General features: G+C 40.3%; 1 protein-coding gene across 2 annotated transcripts in view; it reads left to right on the top strand.

Moving 5' to 3' along the window:
- The window catches only part of drc1 (dynein regulatory complex subunit 1 homolog (Chlamydomonas)), a 34904-nt gene that overhangs the window by 1048 nt on the left and 16259 nt on the right, over window positions 1-17597 (top strand). For both annotated transcript variants that reach the window (XM_062034950.1, XM_062034951.1), the window contains exons 3-10: window positions 3741-3853; window positions 3933-4116; window positions 7617-7754; window positions 14352-14438; window positions 14519-14641; window positions 15599-15720; window positions 15792-15926; window positions 15996-16251. In XM_062034950.1, the coding sequence (XP_061890934.1) occupies window positions 3741-3853; window positions 3933-4116; window positions 7617-7754; window positions 14352-14438; window positions 14519-14641; window positions 15599-15720; window positions 15792-15926; window positions 15996-16251 (1158 nt within the window). The remainder of the gene's footprint in view (window positions 1-3740; window positions 3854-3932; window positions 4117-7616; window positions 7755-14351; window positions 14439-14518; window positions 14642-15598; window positions 15721-15791; window positions 15927-15995; window positions 16252-17597) is intronic.

Raw genomic sequence — 17597 nt, forward strand, 5'->3', positions numbered from 1 at the left:
GAAGGGAATTTTATTATGGATTAATCTCATTAACATTATTTACAATCACACATTGTATGTACATGAAAATATTTGAGCATGCTTTATAGGACTACTATGACCATACACGGCAATTATTGTATAAAAACATGTCACTAATATCTTGCTTTTGAGTATATTTTAATGGAATAAAAAATATTTTCATATTTAGTTGGGAAGGAGTAGGACAAACCAGCAGTAACATTTATAATTTTTAACCAACTATTGGGTCAAGGAGCGCTAAATTGCGCAACCCAACATTGTAGTGAGCATAAATCAGCTTTTGTGTTAAATAAATTCAACCCAATATTTGGGTTATGAATCAACCAACATTGAGTTAGCATAACTCAACTTTTGTGTTAAATAATTCAACCCAATAGTTTGGTTGGGAATAACCCAACATGAAGTTATCATAACTCAACTTTTTGTTTAAATAATTAAACACAAAAGTTGGGTTGAAAAAATTAACCCAAAATGTTGAGTTAAAATAACTCAAATAAGAGGTTAGTCCTTTTCTGAACCAGTATTTGGGTTAAAATTGGGTTATTTTTAACCCAACATTTTATAGTGTGCAGGGGGACAAAACAGACAACAACAACAACAACATTTTATTATTATTATTATTATTATTATTATTACTATCAATATCTAAAATAGTCAAATTAATTGAGCCTACATTCTCATGTGTTTTCAAGACCTTCACTACATGTATTGAATGATCAAATAAGTGAATACACCCCATTAAATAAAATACAATGTTTTAGTTTATTTAAAAAAAAAAAAAAAAAGGTCAATACATATTGATGAACATTTTACATGTAAATATGTGAGATTACAGCCAATTTCCATCTCCAGTCTCTCAGCAAGTTGAAGTTAAAATGAAGACAAACCCTTTCAAAACATATTGTATTCAGATTCACAATAATAAAACCTAATTCCAAGGTTTGAGTGCCAAAGGTACAATTGTAGACACGCATTGCCACAAATTGGCCTTGCGCATTACACACATTCACAAAACTATTGATAAAATACAAAGTTCATAACATACGTTTTAACACTTCAATTTTATGCCAGCAGCCTATAAACTATGATTACAATTTTGACTTTCATCTAAACACCAAATATAATTCCGGTCGGAATTCCTACACATATCAAAATCAAACAGTTTTCTATGGGAGTTTAATTTGTGTCTTTCTTACGAAAGCTTTTTTTTGGACATTGAATTAATGCAACTGAATTTTTAGCGTTTCAGTTTTGTGAACTGAATTTTTTTTCACAGCAAATTATTCAGACAATTTCATTGGATGAAAATGTATAGAACAAGTTTAAAATACAGTGCTTTAAAATTCAGTGTAAAAAAAATTCTATGTATAAAAATTCTGCGTTTAAAAAAAATTCAGTGCAGAAAACTCAAGTGACTTCTAACTATTGGCTTCTGAGACAGGATCAATTGCTTTAGTCCTAATTCACAGGAAGTGGGTCTCGAGTTTTGAAGCAACGAATATTCTAAGATTTTTTTTTTTTAAACTGAATTTGAAAACAACATTTTTTTACACTGAAATTTAAAACACTGACTGCATTTTTACACACACACATTTTGCTAACACATGTTTATTCAATGAGATGGTCAGCATAATTACCCGTTCCCAAAGTTCAAACGCAAACATTTCAGTTACATTAATTAAGTGTAAAAAAAAATAAAAAGCTTTTGTAATAAAGACATATATTAACCTCCATATGCCAACATCAGTAATACATTGTACATAGAGCTGTCTCTGTAGAATGATATTTTAGATAACCATTGCATTTTTCTCACTACTGTAATGAATCGTTCCAGGGGAAAATACTATAGTAATGAAACTACCTGAGAATAGTCAGCTTGAAAATTAGTTTAGAGCATATTGGGCTACCACAGGGGTCGGCAACTCAAAATGTTGAAAAAGCCACATTGGACCAAAAAAAAAAAAGAAAAACTGTCTGGAGCCCAAAAAATTAAAAGCCTTATGTAAGTGTTATAATCAGAATCAGAATCAGAATAGTTTTATTGCTATTGTTTGAGAATGGGTTCACAAACTAGGAATTTTTTTTGGTGCAATCGTTATAATGAAGGCAACACATGATTTAAGTGTCTATATTAGCCTACTATCAAAGGCTGATGGAAATCTTTGTTGACAGAAATGTTATTTTAATTTTTATTCTACACATTTTTGCAACATTGGATGGAATTATTAGTGAAATGGAGACTTCTCACATGATGAGATAACTTCTTTAAATTACTGGTTCAGAATGGCCAAAGGTATAGATGTGTGTGTCCAAGTTAAAGAAAAAGGCAGGCTGTCTTCTTCTAATGGATTTATTACAATCTTTGCTAGCTGGGTAACGTTTGCTGTGGTCTGGAACAACATGGCACACAAACAAATATGAGAAATGCAGCCAATATTACATACAGATAATGTGTCATAAGACATGCAAATATACATTAAATACACAGAGGACATAAGTAAAGTAAATTAAATGAGCTCAAATATACCTACAAACGAGGCATAAGGATGCAACATGTACATACAGCTAGCCTAATTAGCATGTTAGCATCAAATAGCTTGCAGTCATTGATTGACCAAATATGCCTGATAAGCACTCCAGCAAATCAATAAAATCAACAAAGCTTACCTTTGTGCATTCACGCACAGCATAAAACGTTTGGTGGACAAAGAAGGAGTGGCGTAAAAGGCGTCTTTATGTGGCAGCATCGGAGAAAGTTGTTCATGTAAACAAACTACGATGAGTTCAAGGATCGCTGAAATTAGTAGGACAAAACGGTGCTTACCAAATACTCTCATCAGTGATGCATGTTTAATATAAACAGTGGGATTTCTAACAATTAAGGTTTGTGTCATGTTTGCCCTCCGACAGAAACCATAGTAAAACCAAAAAAATAGTTTTTTTTTCATCTTTTTCATTTTTCACACATCTGTGAAAAAGCTCCAGGGAGCCACTAGGGCGGCACTAAAGAGCCGCATGCGGGGTTGCTGACCCCCGGGCTATCACAATTTTCTTGCTACTCACTGTTGTCAGCTATTTAAACAATACATTTAGTGTTAAGTCATGTTCAGTGGATATTAAATCTATGCTGCTGTACGCGGAATGGGGTTGTCAAAAGTACCAAGTTGATACCAAGACGCAAAAATACATGGATACCTGATTTTTCCAGTATCGTTAGTAACAGATACTGTACAGTACTACACTTTTTCCTCGGTGAACCACGTCAATTCCCGGAGTCTGCTATGTAGACTGCCTGCTGTCTAAAAGAATGTATCCCATTTAATTCATTGGCCTTGTGGTTAGAGTGTCCGCCCTGAGATCGGTAGGTCGTGAGTTCAAACCCCGGCCGAGTCATACCAAAGACTATAAAAATGGGACCCATTAACTCCCTGCTTGGCACTCAGCATCAAGGGTTGGAATTGGGGGTTAAATCACCAAAATGATTCTCGAGCGCGGCCACTGCTGCTGCTCACTGCTCCCCTCACCTCCCAGGGGGTGGAACAAGGGGATCGGTCAAACGCAGAGGGTAATTTCACCACACCTAGTGTGTGTGCGACTATCAGTGGTACTTTAACTTTAACTTTAATATCCAAGTTAACTTTCTGAAGTATGCCAAAATGTGTATAGTGTATCCATACTGTAAATTGAATCCCAGCAACATCTGATTATCCTATGGGCAGCGGATCTCCAAGCTGGAGAGAGACTTGTTGGCGTTGGTCATCGACATCCAAACTGAAGCTGATGCCAAAGAATCAATGAGAAGGTCAGAATTGGAGGAAGCCCGCAGGATCAGGTAGGGTGAAACACCATTTGGTATGGTCACTACCCGTGTCTACTTCTGTGCCCTGCCGTGTATGTCCTGCTTGATTCAGGGCCGAGATGCTGCAGAAAGAAGCCAAGTCCAGCCAGGAGAAGTTCGAGGAGATCACCGGCAGGTGGTCGCTGGCTGAACAGACTATGATCCCTCAGGATCTGCAAGAAACCTTGACCTGGCAACAGTTGTTATGTGCAGAGGTCATTGAGGACAAGAAGAAAGTCATCAAAGATCTGCAGCAGGTCATTGAAACATAGACAGAGTCAGAAACTCGTAAAATCACATGTGGTGCTCCTCAAAGATCTATTTTAGGTTCTATTATTTTTAATATGTACATGCTTACATTTGGCATTATCATCAGGGGGCATGGAATTGATACAAGATCAATTGTATACATTTTTAATAACCCCCCTAGGAACTGGCGTCCACATATGTGGACATCACATTTTTGGTTGTGTATACTAGTGTTTTTCAACCGTGAGATACAGTCTGGTGTGCCATGGGAGATGATCTAATTTCACCTATTTGGGTTAAAAATATTTTTTGCAAACCAGTAATTATAGTCTGCAAATTATGTGTTGTTGTTGAGTGTCGGTGCTGTCTAGAGCTCGGCAGAGTAACCTTGTAATATTCTTCCATATCAGTAGGTGGCAGCTGGTAGCTAATTAGTAGCTGCTTTGTAGATGTCGGAAACAGCGGGAGGCAGCGTGCAGGTAAAAAGGTGTCTAATGCTTAAACCAAAAATAAACAAAATGTGAGTGCCCCTGAGAAAAGGCATTGAAGCTTAGGGAAGGCTATGCAGAACGAAACTAAAACTGAACTGGCTACAAAGTAAACAAAAACACAATGCTGGACGACAGCAAAGACTTACTGTGGAGCAAAGACAATGTACATCCGAACATGACATTACAATCAACAATGTCCCCACAAAGAAGGATAAAAACAACTGAAATATCCTTGATTGCTAAAACAAAGTAGATGCGGGAAATATCGCTCAAAGAAAGACATGAAACTGCTACAGGAAAATACCAAATGAAGAGGAAAAGCCACCAAAATAGGAGCGCAAGACAAGAAGTAAAACACTACAGACAGGAAAACAGCAAAGACCTCCAAATAAGTCAGTGCGTGATGTGACAGGTCGTGACAGTACACCTACTTTGAGACAATAGCTATATTGATGCATGGTTGGTTATGGTTTAAAATCATATCCAACAATTGCGACAACGACTTTTTACTGTCAACTGAGTTTCGTTTTTTAATGATTTCTGCTGGTGGTGTGCCTCCGGATTTTTTCAACGCAAAAAATGTCCCTAGGCTCAAAAAAGGTTGAAAAACACTGGTGTATACCACAATGTTGTTCTCTACAAGACCCTGGCTTCCACTTAAAATAACTTTACACTGCCAATTAGTTGGCCAATTAGTTGGCCACATCACATGGTAGATCTAAGATGGCTTAAAAACATCCAAAAGTTTAGATGGCAACTTTAAACTTTTTTTTTTTTTTTTTCCATGTGGTGCCAAAGAACCCAAATAGCCAAGATGAAACAAAAATGCACACCATATAAGAGTTTGTGTCTACACAGCATTTTACATTTTACCAGTAGAGTGGAAAAACAAGTTGCCTCTATATGGACGCTATTATCATATATAACTGATGAATGACACTTAAAGACTTCCATAGTTTGTGAATAAATAGATATGATCGAAATAGTATCAATCCACGGAGATTCCCGAGTCATTTTGAGTGATAATGAGGAAGCCAGTCGCGTGATCCTGTGACGTAGAGGTAGGAACTACATATACCTTCATCACCAACAACAATGCAAATCATGCAGACTTTGTGAGAGCCAACAATGATTACTATGATCCATAAAACTTATATTGTTGATCCTGTATATAAGGAGGATGAGCTGCAAGTTTTAGAAACTCTGCTAAACAGACCGAGCCTTAGTGAAACTCCGAGTATAATGTGGAAGTATTGTTAAATGCTAAACAAGAACTGCAAACATAATAAAAACATCGCTTACTGTACAATGTCTGCTCTCACTTAGATGACGACTGATAGGATGTTCATATTTTCCCGTTTTATTGAAGAATTAATCATGATACACACGGAAGGTTAACAAGGAAAAGTCTCCCTGGAGACACTGTCTTCGGTTGAGTGTGTTTGTCACCGGGTATAAATTAAAAGTCACATATGAACAACTTGTAGATTTATAGCAGTTCCTCCTGTTATCCAGATGAGAGGCATGATTCGTAATCTAGAATAACTTTGGTGAGCCGAGACGCAATGATGCGGGAGCAGTAGGACATCGATGCCGGCTCACAGTAAAGCAGCATAGGGCTACTTAGCTGTGTGCTATCAATTTGCCGTTAAATAAATAGTTTGTCTGCGTTAGCGCTTATAATAACAACCTCGCTAATATTTGGTTAATATTCAGGTCCCGCTATGTATATAGAGTATTGTTGGTGGGTTTTGGATGGTTTTTAGAGGGTTTTGTGGGCGAAATAGAGAGCTTTTTATGTATTTATTTATTTACGAATTAGATTGCATTAAAAAAAAGAAACATGTGTTCATGTCTTATTTAGAGATTGTGAATGATAAACAGCCCATTTCTCTCTAATGTTTGCGTATTTCCAGTATGACTGATCTGATACTATGGTCAGAGTGAAGAAGCATTCCCATTGTAACATCAATCTCCGGAAATAGCCAAGGGTATTCAGAGCTATGTTTAAACAGTGTACTTTGTGGATTGTAAATATGATTGGAAATGGTTTAATGGATACAATGAAACATAATTACATTCAACTTGTTTTTCCACTCTACTGGTACTTGAAATCCTGGTTGACAGATAACTTTTTACAACTTAACCAGGACAGAACTGAAGCTTTTGAGTCTGAGCTCAGTTTTATTCCACATGTTGAAAATATAGCCACAGAAGTCAGGCGCACATTACACCAGTTTTGAAATCACTGCATTGGCTTCCCAAGCTCCTTTGGCACTCGTCTCCTAATTTGGGCTGTCTTCGACTAAAGTTTTTCGTGGTCAACTCACATTTGTTAGATTTTGCCCACCACTGATGATCAGTCGAATTTGTGGTGTTTCTTGAGATTAATAAACAGATGGTCGTACAGTATGTAGTGGTGTATACTGACTCGGTGTCAGTCTATCATGTACCGTAAATGTGAATATTCCTAAATTAATTAAAAGAAAACAATATCTCATATGCCACTTTTTCCACTTCAAAAAAGGGCTAAACCCCAATTTGTGAGATCCTCCTTGGTTGGCTCTGGCACAGCCCCGAGAAGACATTAAACTTGACTAAATAGTTGTAACAAAGATTCTGTATGTGAAACTGCTGAAGGATCATTACCTTTTTAAAAAAAAAGAGAGCTCCAAGTCTGGGGCAATTCTATTTTTTACTCCCAGTTATCTTTATTCTTAAACATAGCTCTTACTCTTTGAAAGTGTTTTATTATGTTTACTCTACTTTCCAGCCCTCTGCACCAGGGATTTTTATCAGTCATGGATGCTTTGTGTCAGCACATTGGTGGCTGTGGTCTGGCGAAATCCTGGTGTAGATGGCTCCTGTGATAGTGTTTCCTCACCTGGCTCCTCTGTACTCAGACATTCTTCCGTTGGTGTGTGTTTGTGTATATCTGTTGATGAGTGAATGACGGGATGTGGGTCATCCATTGAAGCTGCAAGGCTCACTCACTCCGTCATTCTTTAACCGGGCAGGAGTTGAAGAGTGAAGACGATCGCTACGTGAAGGACTTGAGGAAGCAGGCGGAGGAGATGGACACAATGACAAAGCGCTCGGAGGAGCTCATCAGTACGCTGACACAGGCCTACAGGGAGGAACTAGCCCAGATTGAGGTAGGTCCACCTGTCCGTGAAGGAGAGTTGTAGGGAGTGCATAAAGCCCCAAGGAGGCCATTCACCAGGGTTATTCAACTAAATAGTTTTTGGGGGCCACACATTTCCAGAAAGCTAATGACCGGGTGACCGGACTTCTCTTTTTACTATTAGTCTTATTTTGTATCTTCCAGAGAACCAGCATCATCTACAGTAGACATTTGATTTTAGTCTATTTATTTTGTCAGTCACTGTTTTTAAAATCCTTCTGAAAAAAGCTTGTCAAATATCATCTCTATGACAGCACCAGTGATGGGCAAGCTACTTGGAAGTTACTCTTGAACAAATATAGCTAAGCTACAGAGGAAGCTATCCCCAGAGAATTGTAGCAAGATACACGACAAGCTACACGGCAGAAGTAGCTTGCTACATCACAGCTACATTTAACGGCATTCATATCTTTTGGCCCACATGTATAATATCAATGTTAATGTACATGAGAGTGTACAAATGGAACTAATAAGGCATACTTGCCAACCTTGAGACCTCCAATATCGGGAGGTGGGGGTGGGGGGGAGTGGTTGGGGGCGTGGTTGGGGCGGAGGGCGTGGTTAAGAGGAGAGTATATTTACAGCTAGAATTCACCAACTCAAGTATTTCATATATATATATATATATATATATATATATATATATATATATATATATATATATATATATATATATATATATATATATATATATATATATATATATATATATATATATATATATATATATATATCAATCAATCAATCAATCAATCAATGTTTATTTATATAGCCCTAAATCACAAGTGTCTCAAAGGGCTGTACAAGCCACAACGACATCCTCGGTACAGAGCCCACATACGGGCAAGGAAAAACTCACCCCAGTGGGACGTCGGTGAATGACTATGAGAAACCTTGGAGAGGACCGCATATGTGGGTAACCCCCCCCCCCCTCTAGGGGAGACCGAAAGCAACGGATGTCGAGTGGGTCTGACATAACATTGTGAAAGTCCAGTCCACAGTGGATCCAACACATCAGCGGGAGTCCAGTCCACAGCGGGGCCAACAGGAAACCATCCCGAGCGGAGACGGGTCAGCAGCGCAGAGATGTCCCCAACCGATGCACAGGCTAGTGGTCCACCCGGGGTCCCGGCTCTGGACAGCCAGCACTTCATCCATGGCCACCGGACCTATGCGACTCCCCCTCGCAAGGGACAGGGGAGAAGAGGAGAGAAGAAAAGAAACGGCAGATCAACTGGTCTAAAAAAGGGGGGGTCTATTTAAAGGCTAGATTATACAAATGAGTTTTAAGATGGGACTTAAATGCTTCTACTGAGGTAGCATCTCTAACTGTTACCGGGAGGGCATTCCAGAGTACTGGAGCCCGAATAGAAAACGCTCTATAGCCCGCAGACTTTTTTTTGGCTCTGGGAATCACTAATAAGCCGGAGTTCTTTGAACGCAGATTTCTTGTCGGGACATATGGTACAATACAATCGGCGAGATAGGCTGGAGCTAAACCGTGTAATATTTTATACGTAAGTAGTAAAACCTTAAAGTCGCATCTTAAGTGCACAGGAAGCCAGTGCAAGTGAGCCAGTATAGGCGTAATATGATCAAACTTTCTTGTTTTTGTCAAAAGCCTTGCAGCCGCATTTTGTACCAACTGTAATCTTTTAATGCTAGACATAGGGAGGCCCGAAAATAATACGTTACAGTAATCGAGACGAGACGTAACGAACGCATGAATAATGATCTCAGCGTCGCTAGTGGACAAGATGGAACGAATTTTAGCGATATTACGGAGATGAAAGAAGGCCGTTTTAGTAACACTCTTAATGTGTGACTCAAACGAGAGAGTTGGGTCGAAGATAATACCCAGATTCTTTACCGAGTCTCCTTGTTTAATTGTTTGGTTGTCAAATGTTAAGGTGGTATTATTAAATAGATGTTGGTGTCTAGCAGGACCGATAATCAGCATTTCCGTTTTCTTAGCGTTGAGTTGCAAAAAGTTAGCGGACATCCATTGTTTAATTTCATTAAGACACGCCTCCAGCTGACTACAGTCCGGCGTGTTGGTCAGCTTTAGGGGCATGTAGAGTTGAGTGTCATCAGCATAACAGTGAAAGCTAACACCGTACTTGCGTATGATGTCACCCAGCGGCAGCATGTAAATACTAAAGAGTGCAGGGCCAAGAACCGAACCCTGGGGAACTCCGCACGTTACCTTGATATCAGAATCAGAATCGTTTTATTGCCATTGTTTGAGAACAGGTTCACAAACTAGGAATTTTTCTTGGTGCAAACGTGCGACATAAAACACATATAACACATATTTGGTATACAAAGAGCTGTGACTGAGCTATCAGATAGACTTAGAAGGGATTCAATATATAAATACTTGACTTTCAGTGAATTCTAGCTATATATATATATATATATATATATATATATATTTTATTATATATATAAATAAAAGAAATACTTGAATTTTAGTGTTCATTTATTTACACATATACACACACACACACAACACTCATCTACTCATTGTTGTACTTGAAAGTACAATGCTTTGTTAAGGGTTGAATTGTCCATCCTCTTTCTATTCTCTGTCACTATTTTTCTAACCATGCTGAACACCCTCTCTGATGATGCATTGCTGTGTGGCACGCACAAAAGTGCTTTCATCAAATGCACGAGAGTGTGGAATCTTCCATCTCTCCCTAGCATGGCCCAAAACCGGTCAATCCTTGCTTCCTGGGGAAGATCTTCCCTGGCAAGCAAATGGTACTCCAGTACTTGTACCCGAAGGCTGGTCAGGTCCAATCGCAGCTGCGGCAGACTTTTTTGGGGGGGGGGCGTGGCCTCCAGCTCCGGCTGAATACCGGGAGTTTGTAGGGAGAAAATCTCTGTCGGGAGGTTGTCGGGAGAGGCGCTGAATATCGGGATTCTCCCGCTAAAAACGGGAGGGTTGGCAAGTATGTAATAAGGATCCAATACTATTAACTATCTGTCATTTAGCTGGGGACACCCTACCACTACCTCTAGCTCCACACCCCACTGTATGTATTTATTTATTTTGCCTTTTCTTTGGCCCACCCCTATAATGTTGTTAATTTTCTCTACCGAAAACGCATCTATCTATATCTTGACCAAGAAAATAAAAATGTTGTGTTCTTTGGAAACAGTTGGTAATTGTAAAGTGCAGTAAAACTTTTCATGAACTCAACTCAAAACTAAGGTTTTGGGCATTGTTTTCTCTAAACACATACGTTTGTCTAAATATGGCTAAGGATACGCATTATTGTCATACTTGCCAACCCTCCCGATTTTCCCGGGAGACTCCCGAATTTCAGTGCCCCTCCCGAAAATCTCCCGGGGCAACCATTCTCCCGAATTTCTCCCGATTTCCACCCGGACAACAATATTGGGGGCAGTGCCTTAAAGGCACTGCTTTTAGCGTCCCCTCTCACCTGACAAGGAGACTATTATATATGTCTCCGTTATCCATAGGTTTATCTATAACCCATAAAGTAGGCAGGCACGGAGCTATTTCTCAGCGTGTGTTTATTCCAGCCGGCACGTTAATACACTGACACACAACATCCGGATTCCCATCATGCATTGCTTCAAAACTACGGCAAGTAGTAACGTCCAAAAACATAACAGAGACGAAGCAGAAGAACAAAGAAGAGACATGGTACGCTTGCAAGTTCCGAAATAATTGGAAAAAATAATTTCAGTTCATCCAGGACAGCTCGAAGGGGAGGGGTATGCTGCCAGCAAATTTTGTAGATCAGGGGCCGTACTTATCAAGCTTCTTAGAGTGCCATTTTACACTTAAGTCCTGAGAATTTGCGAAATTTAGTCCTACTCTCAAACTTAAGAATAAAAGCTTTTTATCAACGTTCTTAAGTCTGATCTGTTGTGTAGGACTAGATGTTACAATCCCCTAATGCATACTTGAGACACCTATGCGACTTAGTGGGATGGTCAAGTGAGTGAAGGCATCCTCTGGGTTATCAAGTGGGCGCCCCCCATCCTCAGTGTTTCGCTGATAGGCCCACGACACCTCCAGAGGGTTCAGCAGTGAGTCCCAGCGTCCCAGGATCACTCCCTAGATGCCATCACTCACTTGAAAGCCCAGGTGGAGTCCCTTCGCTTGACCCACAGCCACTGACTCCCCTTTTCAGCGGCTTTTGAGAGGTCTTTCACTGCCTGTCGATGGGCCTTCCCTCGCACTCCCATTTCCCTGAGGAGCCTGGATGTTGAGGTGGCCACGAATCCTCTGCAGCCTACTTCCACTGGGCGTACCCTCGCTTTCCAGCCTTGTTGTTGCGCATCGGCTGCAAGCTCAGTGTACCTCAACTTCTTGCGCTCGTAGGCCTCCTCCATTGCACTCTCCCAGGGCACCGTGAGCTCTATGATGTACACGAGCCTGAGCGAAGCTGACCACAGAACAAGATCTGGCCGCAGGTTGGTGGACGCAATCTCACCTGGGAAGCAGAGTCTCTGGCCCAGGTCTGCCAGCAGTCTCCAGTCCCGTGCCCCGCCTAGCTGTCCAGTGTCTGGTCTTGTGGGGGTGAGGTTGGCTTGACCCTCGCCCTCCCGGACAAATGTTGTTGCTTGCCAACGGGATGACGAAGGAGGAAGGGCATTGACACTTGTCCGTTGACTTTCCAGCACTGCTGCAAGACACTTTAGCACCTGGTTGTGCCGCCAGGTGTAACGGCCTTGGGTGAGGCTGGTCTTGCAGCCCACCAGGATGTGCTTCAGTGTTGCTGGACTCGGACACAGAGGGCATGTGGGGTCTTCACCATACCACTGGCTGAGGTTTTTTGGAGAAGGCAGGACATCGTAGGCAGCCCTGATGGTAAAGCTTGCCCTGAATGCCTCCATCTCCCACAGCTCTTTCCAGGAGATCTTCCTCTTCTCTACTCCTTCCCATGTCATCCACACACTAAGAATCACTCCTACTCTCCACGATATTTAAGAGACCTTCAGAGGTGTCTTAAGTGGTTAGGAGTTGCCAGCAGGGGATGGCACTGAGGCGAGAGAGACGTGCGCGAACGTTCAGGGAACGGAACAATGTTTTTTTTTGTTTTGATGACGAGCAGCTGATCAAACGGTATCGTTTAGACAGAGCGGATATTATTTTGGTCACAGATTTAATACTTTTCGATTCCTTGTTGATTTCTGCATGTGTCTGCAGTGGGCTAGTATATATAGAGCCACCCACACCAGTTTCAAATTAGTTGCCTAATTAATGAATTGGAAAGAACATTTTATGACAGTAGCGTATGTGTGTGGCCGTGAGGTGAGTGACGTCAGTGAGTGTGTGGGCGAGAGAATAGAAGAGAGGGAGCGGTAGCGTGAGTGCCGGCGGGGACTAGTTTGTTTTGTATTATTTTGTAGTTTATTGTCAAAATATACACTCCCATTGTCCACTTAAATATTTCCAAGATATTTCTTTATTCTTAGACAACGGATTCCCTTCCGTGATTGGTCATTTCTATGGACACAGAAATGACGTCACCTAAAATTCCGTTTACGGCACATAGTAATGTCGTAATTCAGCTCTGAGTGTGACACTTAAGATTCAGTCCTACACTTCGCTGAAAGTGTGAGTAAGACGCTTGATAACTAACTTTTAAGTGCAGCTTTCAGCGAAGAATTTATTTACTCTTAAGTCAACTCTTAGCAGACTTCTTAGGAGTAATTCTGAGAAGCTTGATAAGTACGGCCCCAGACTTCTCCATATATATATATATATATATATATATATATATATATATATATATATATATATATATATATATATATATATATATATATATATATATATATATATATATATATATATTATATAAATAAATAATCCGCGTTCATGAATGAGTATATCCGTTCGGCCAATATATATATATATATATATATATATATAAATAATATATGAAAATCATGAACGGATTATGCAAGTATATATATATATATATATATATATATATATATATATATATATATATATATATATATATATATATATAAAAATAATCCGTTCATGAATGAGTATATCCGTTCGGCCACCGTGTTCAATGGAGAAGTCTGAAACATGACTTCTCTTGAAATACTTGAAAATATATACACCCCCCGCTACCCGAATTCGGAGGTCTCAAGGTTGGCAAGTATGATTATTGTGGATTTCTTGCACGTCATCTTTATTATCAATCAATCAATCTAAGTTTATTTGTATAGCCCTTAATCATAAATGTCTCAAAGGGCTGCACAAGCCACAACGACATCCTCGGCTCAGATCCCACATCAAGGCAAGAAAAAACTCAACCCAATGGGAAAAACGACAAACCTTGGAGGGGACGGCATATGTGGGAAGTCAGTTGTCTTCATTTGGCTTTCATTGGACATTCTTACCTTATTGTGTTCCAAATGAACATGTACTGAATGAAGGGACCAAAGATTTAACTTTCCAGTACTTGGAGTGCATTGATTTAGCATTGTTCAAACTGAAAGTGGTCTTGTTCAGTTTTTAGCTTCACTGGCTGCCCGTATGTCACTAATGGCTTCTGCTTTCTAGAGCGTGTACCAGCAGGAACATGAGGTCTTGCTGACAAAAGAGCGCAGCGAATGGGAGCGCTGCGTTAAGGAACTGTGGGACAAACAGGTCAAGAGCGCCGCAAAGAAAGAAAACTCCACAATGCTAAGTTTTAACACGCGCCTTTTAACCATTGTGCTCGGATACAGCAAGCCAGGCTGACGAAGCGGAGGAGGGCGGTGGAGGAGTACGAAGCAAAAATACACAACCTGATGATGGATCCCGAACACAAGTGCGACGCCATGAGGGCGGAACACGATGCAAAGTTCCAGGTATGAACGAAGCGTCCTCGGGAAAATGGAGAGAAAGAGGAGTCGCACAATCAGAATTACATGAAAGTGAGTTTACTTTAACATCCCTGCATTTAGACATGAACCAACATAGTCTAAGATCTTCTTGTTCGGGTGTTGTTCTACCATCCCAGCTGTAATCACCATTGTTTAACATCTTGTTTTGTTGCAAATCTGTTTTCCAACATTCTCTTTGTATGTGAATTGAGGAACAATTGTGTGATTGAGCGCACTGAAAACCGCTGAAGTTGTCTTCTTCGGCAGTGGTCCCCAACCTTTTTGTACTTGCGGACCGGTCAATGCTTGAAAATTTGTCCCACGGACCGGGGGGGGAGGAGGGGGGGGGGGGGGTAGTAAAAAAAAATAAATATATATATATATATATATATATTTTTTGTCATAAAGAAATACAATCATGTGTGCTTACGGACTGTATCCCTGCAGACTGTATTAATTTATATTGATATATAATTTATATATTGTGTTTTTTATGTTGATTTAATAAAAAAAAAAAAAACTTATTTTTTTATTTTTATTTTATTTTTTTATTTCTTGTGCGGCCGCGGCCAATTGGTCCACGGACCGGTACCGGGCCACAGCCCGGTGGTTGGGGACCACTGTTCTTCGGTGTCGAACCGACATTTTCTCCGTCTTGGGCTAATTTTTGAAGTTCGTAAACCCGGGTAAAAAAAATCTATAAATTGGTCGCATCTTTGTAAAAGCCGCAGGGTTCAAAGCGTGGGGAAAAAGTTGCGCCTGATCGATTGGAAATTAAATAAATTAAAGTTAAATGAAACCTCGGCCTTGTTTTTAATGAATACTTAGGCCTACTACGCTACAGTATTTTAATGTTGGTCATTATGGAGGTTCTTGAACAGCCAAGCTTTTTTTTTGAGAGAGTTTGAGAACCACTGTGCTATGACATGATTGGTTCTTTAGGGCCTGGAGAGGGAACGTCAGCAGATGCTGGCTGACAGCATGATCAGCAACATACAGCACATGCAACTCAAAGATGGCCGAGAGCCATGCAACTTGGCCCACATGAAGAGCAGAATCACAGGGTGACCGATGATGTTTACGCACACATTTTGCCCGCGTTTGACTCCCTTCTCTCAACCTTTCCGTGTCCCAGTCTGCAGACTGAGCTGAAAAACCTGAGGAGCAAATACACGAGTCAGCAGAAAGAGTCGGAGAAGCGGAGCAGGCGCTTGTCGGACGACTACAAACGCAGCGTGGAGCAAAATGAACGCATGCAGCTGAGAATCAAGTGAGTCGTTCGTTCGTAGGCGAGTTCACCAAACTGAACCAATTCCTGTTGCATAACGACCGCGTGCAGACACTTCGCCGTGGCTGACGCCAAGCACTTTGAGGAAACATGGCGGATGCTGGACAAGGAGGTGAGGCAGCAGGCGGAGAAGGCCGTCCGCCTTGACTCGCTGATATGCAGGCAGCACCTTGGTCTTGCCTGGGAGAGACCTCAAGGATCCTTGGCGACGCAGAGTGACGGCTCCTGTGGGATGAGTGCAGAGGAGGAGGAGGAGATCTCCATGGAGACACTGAAGGAACTCATGGAGATGCTGTGCGAAGAGTTGGTGAGTTAAATGTGTTATTTTTGTTTAGCATACTTTGGTTCTCACTACTGCGGTACATCCACTTAAGAGTGTTTAGAGACAAGAGCTGTCTGGCTAATTGTTATGCTTTAAGTTGCAAGCAAACATTTCAGTTAGAAGCATCCGCGCCATTAGTTGGTCGTAGGGATGTAACGGTAAACGGTATAATGATAAACCGCGGTGAAATTCCCAGCGGTTAGGTAGGTAAGTAGGTAGGTAGGTAGGTCTTTATTGTCATTGCACAAGTTCAACGAAACTTTGTTTTCAGCACAAACCTGTTCAAGATATGACAAACAAACAGTGTACAGCAGGAGTCCCCAAATCCAGCGTCCAAAATCAGGCCCGCGGGAATTCCCAAGTATAAAAATAAATATATATATATATATATATATATATATATATATATATATATATATATATATATATATTTTAAGTCTTTTCTTATCCACTTTGTATCGTTTGCTACTCACGGTGTCTCCTAGCCGCTGAGGCAAATCATATTGTCTAAAAATGCCTTTTGTCATCGATAATGTGACATCGCACGCGCGGAAAGTACACTATATATATCTAATATATATATATATATATATATATATATATATATATATATATATATATATAATGGGGACGGCGTGGCGAAGTTGGTAGAGTGGCCGTGCCAGCAATCGGAGGGTTGCTGGTTGCTGGTTACTGGGGTTCAATCCCCACCTTCTACCATCCTAGTCACATCCGTTGTGTCCTTGGGCAAGACACTTCACCCTTGCTCCTGATGGCTGCTGGTTAGCGCCTTGCATGGCAGCTCCTGCCATCAGTGTGTGAATGTGTGTGTGAATGGGTGAATGTGGAAATACTGTCAAAGCACTTTGAGTGCCTTGAAGGTAGAAAAGCGCTATACGAGTACAACCCATTTATTTATTATATAATATATATATATATATATATATATATATATATATATATATATATATATATATATATATATATATATATATATATATATATATATATATACATACAGCCCGGCCCACAAGGCGCCCCGTAAAAGATGGGAAAAAGGTAGAGATGTCCGATAATGGCTTTTTTTGCCGACATCCGATATTCCGATATTGTCCAACTCTTAATTACCAATTCTGATATCAACCGATACGATATATACAGTCGTGGAATGAACACATTATCATGCCTAATTTAGTTGTGATGCCCCGCTGGATGCATTAAACAATGTAACAAGGTTTTCCAAAATAAATCAACTCAAGTTATGGAAAAACATGCCAACATGGCACTGCCATATTTATTATTGAAGTCACAAAGTGCATTATTTTTTTTAA

Source organism: Entelurus aequoreus, linkage group LG23 (assembly GCF_033978785.1).
Source record: "Entelurus aequoreus isolate RoL-2023_Sb linkage group LG23, RoL_Eaeq_v1.1, whole genome shotgun sequence".
Taxonomy (NCBI): Eukaryota; Metazoa; Chordata; class Actinopteri; order Syngnathiformes; family Syngnathidae; genus Entelurus; species Entelurus aequoreus.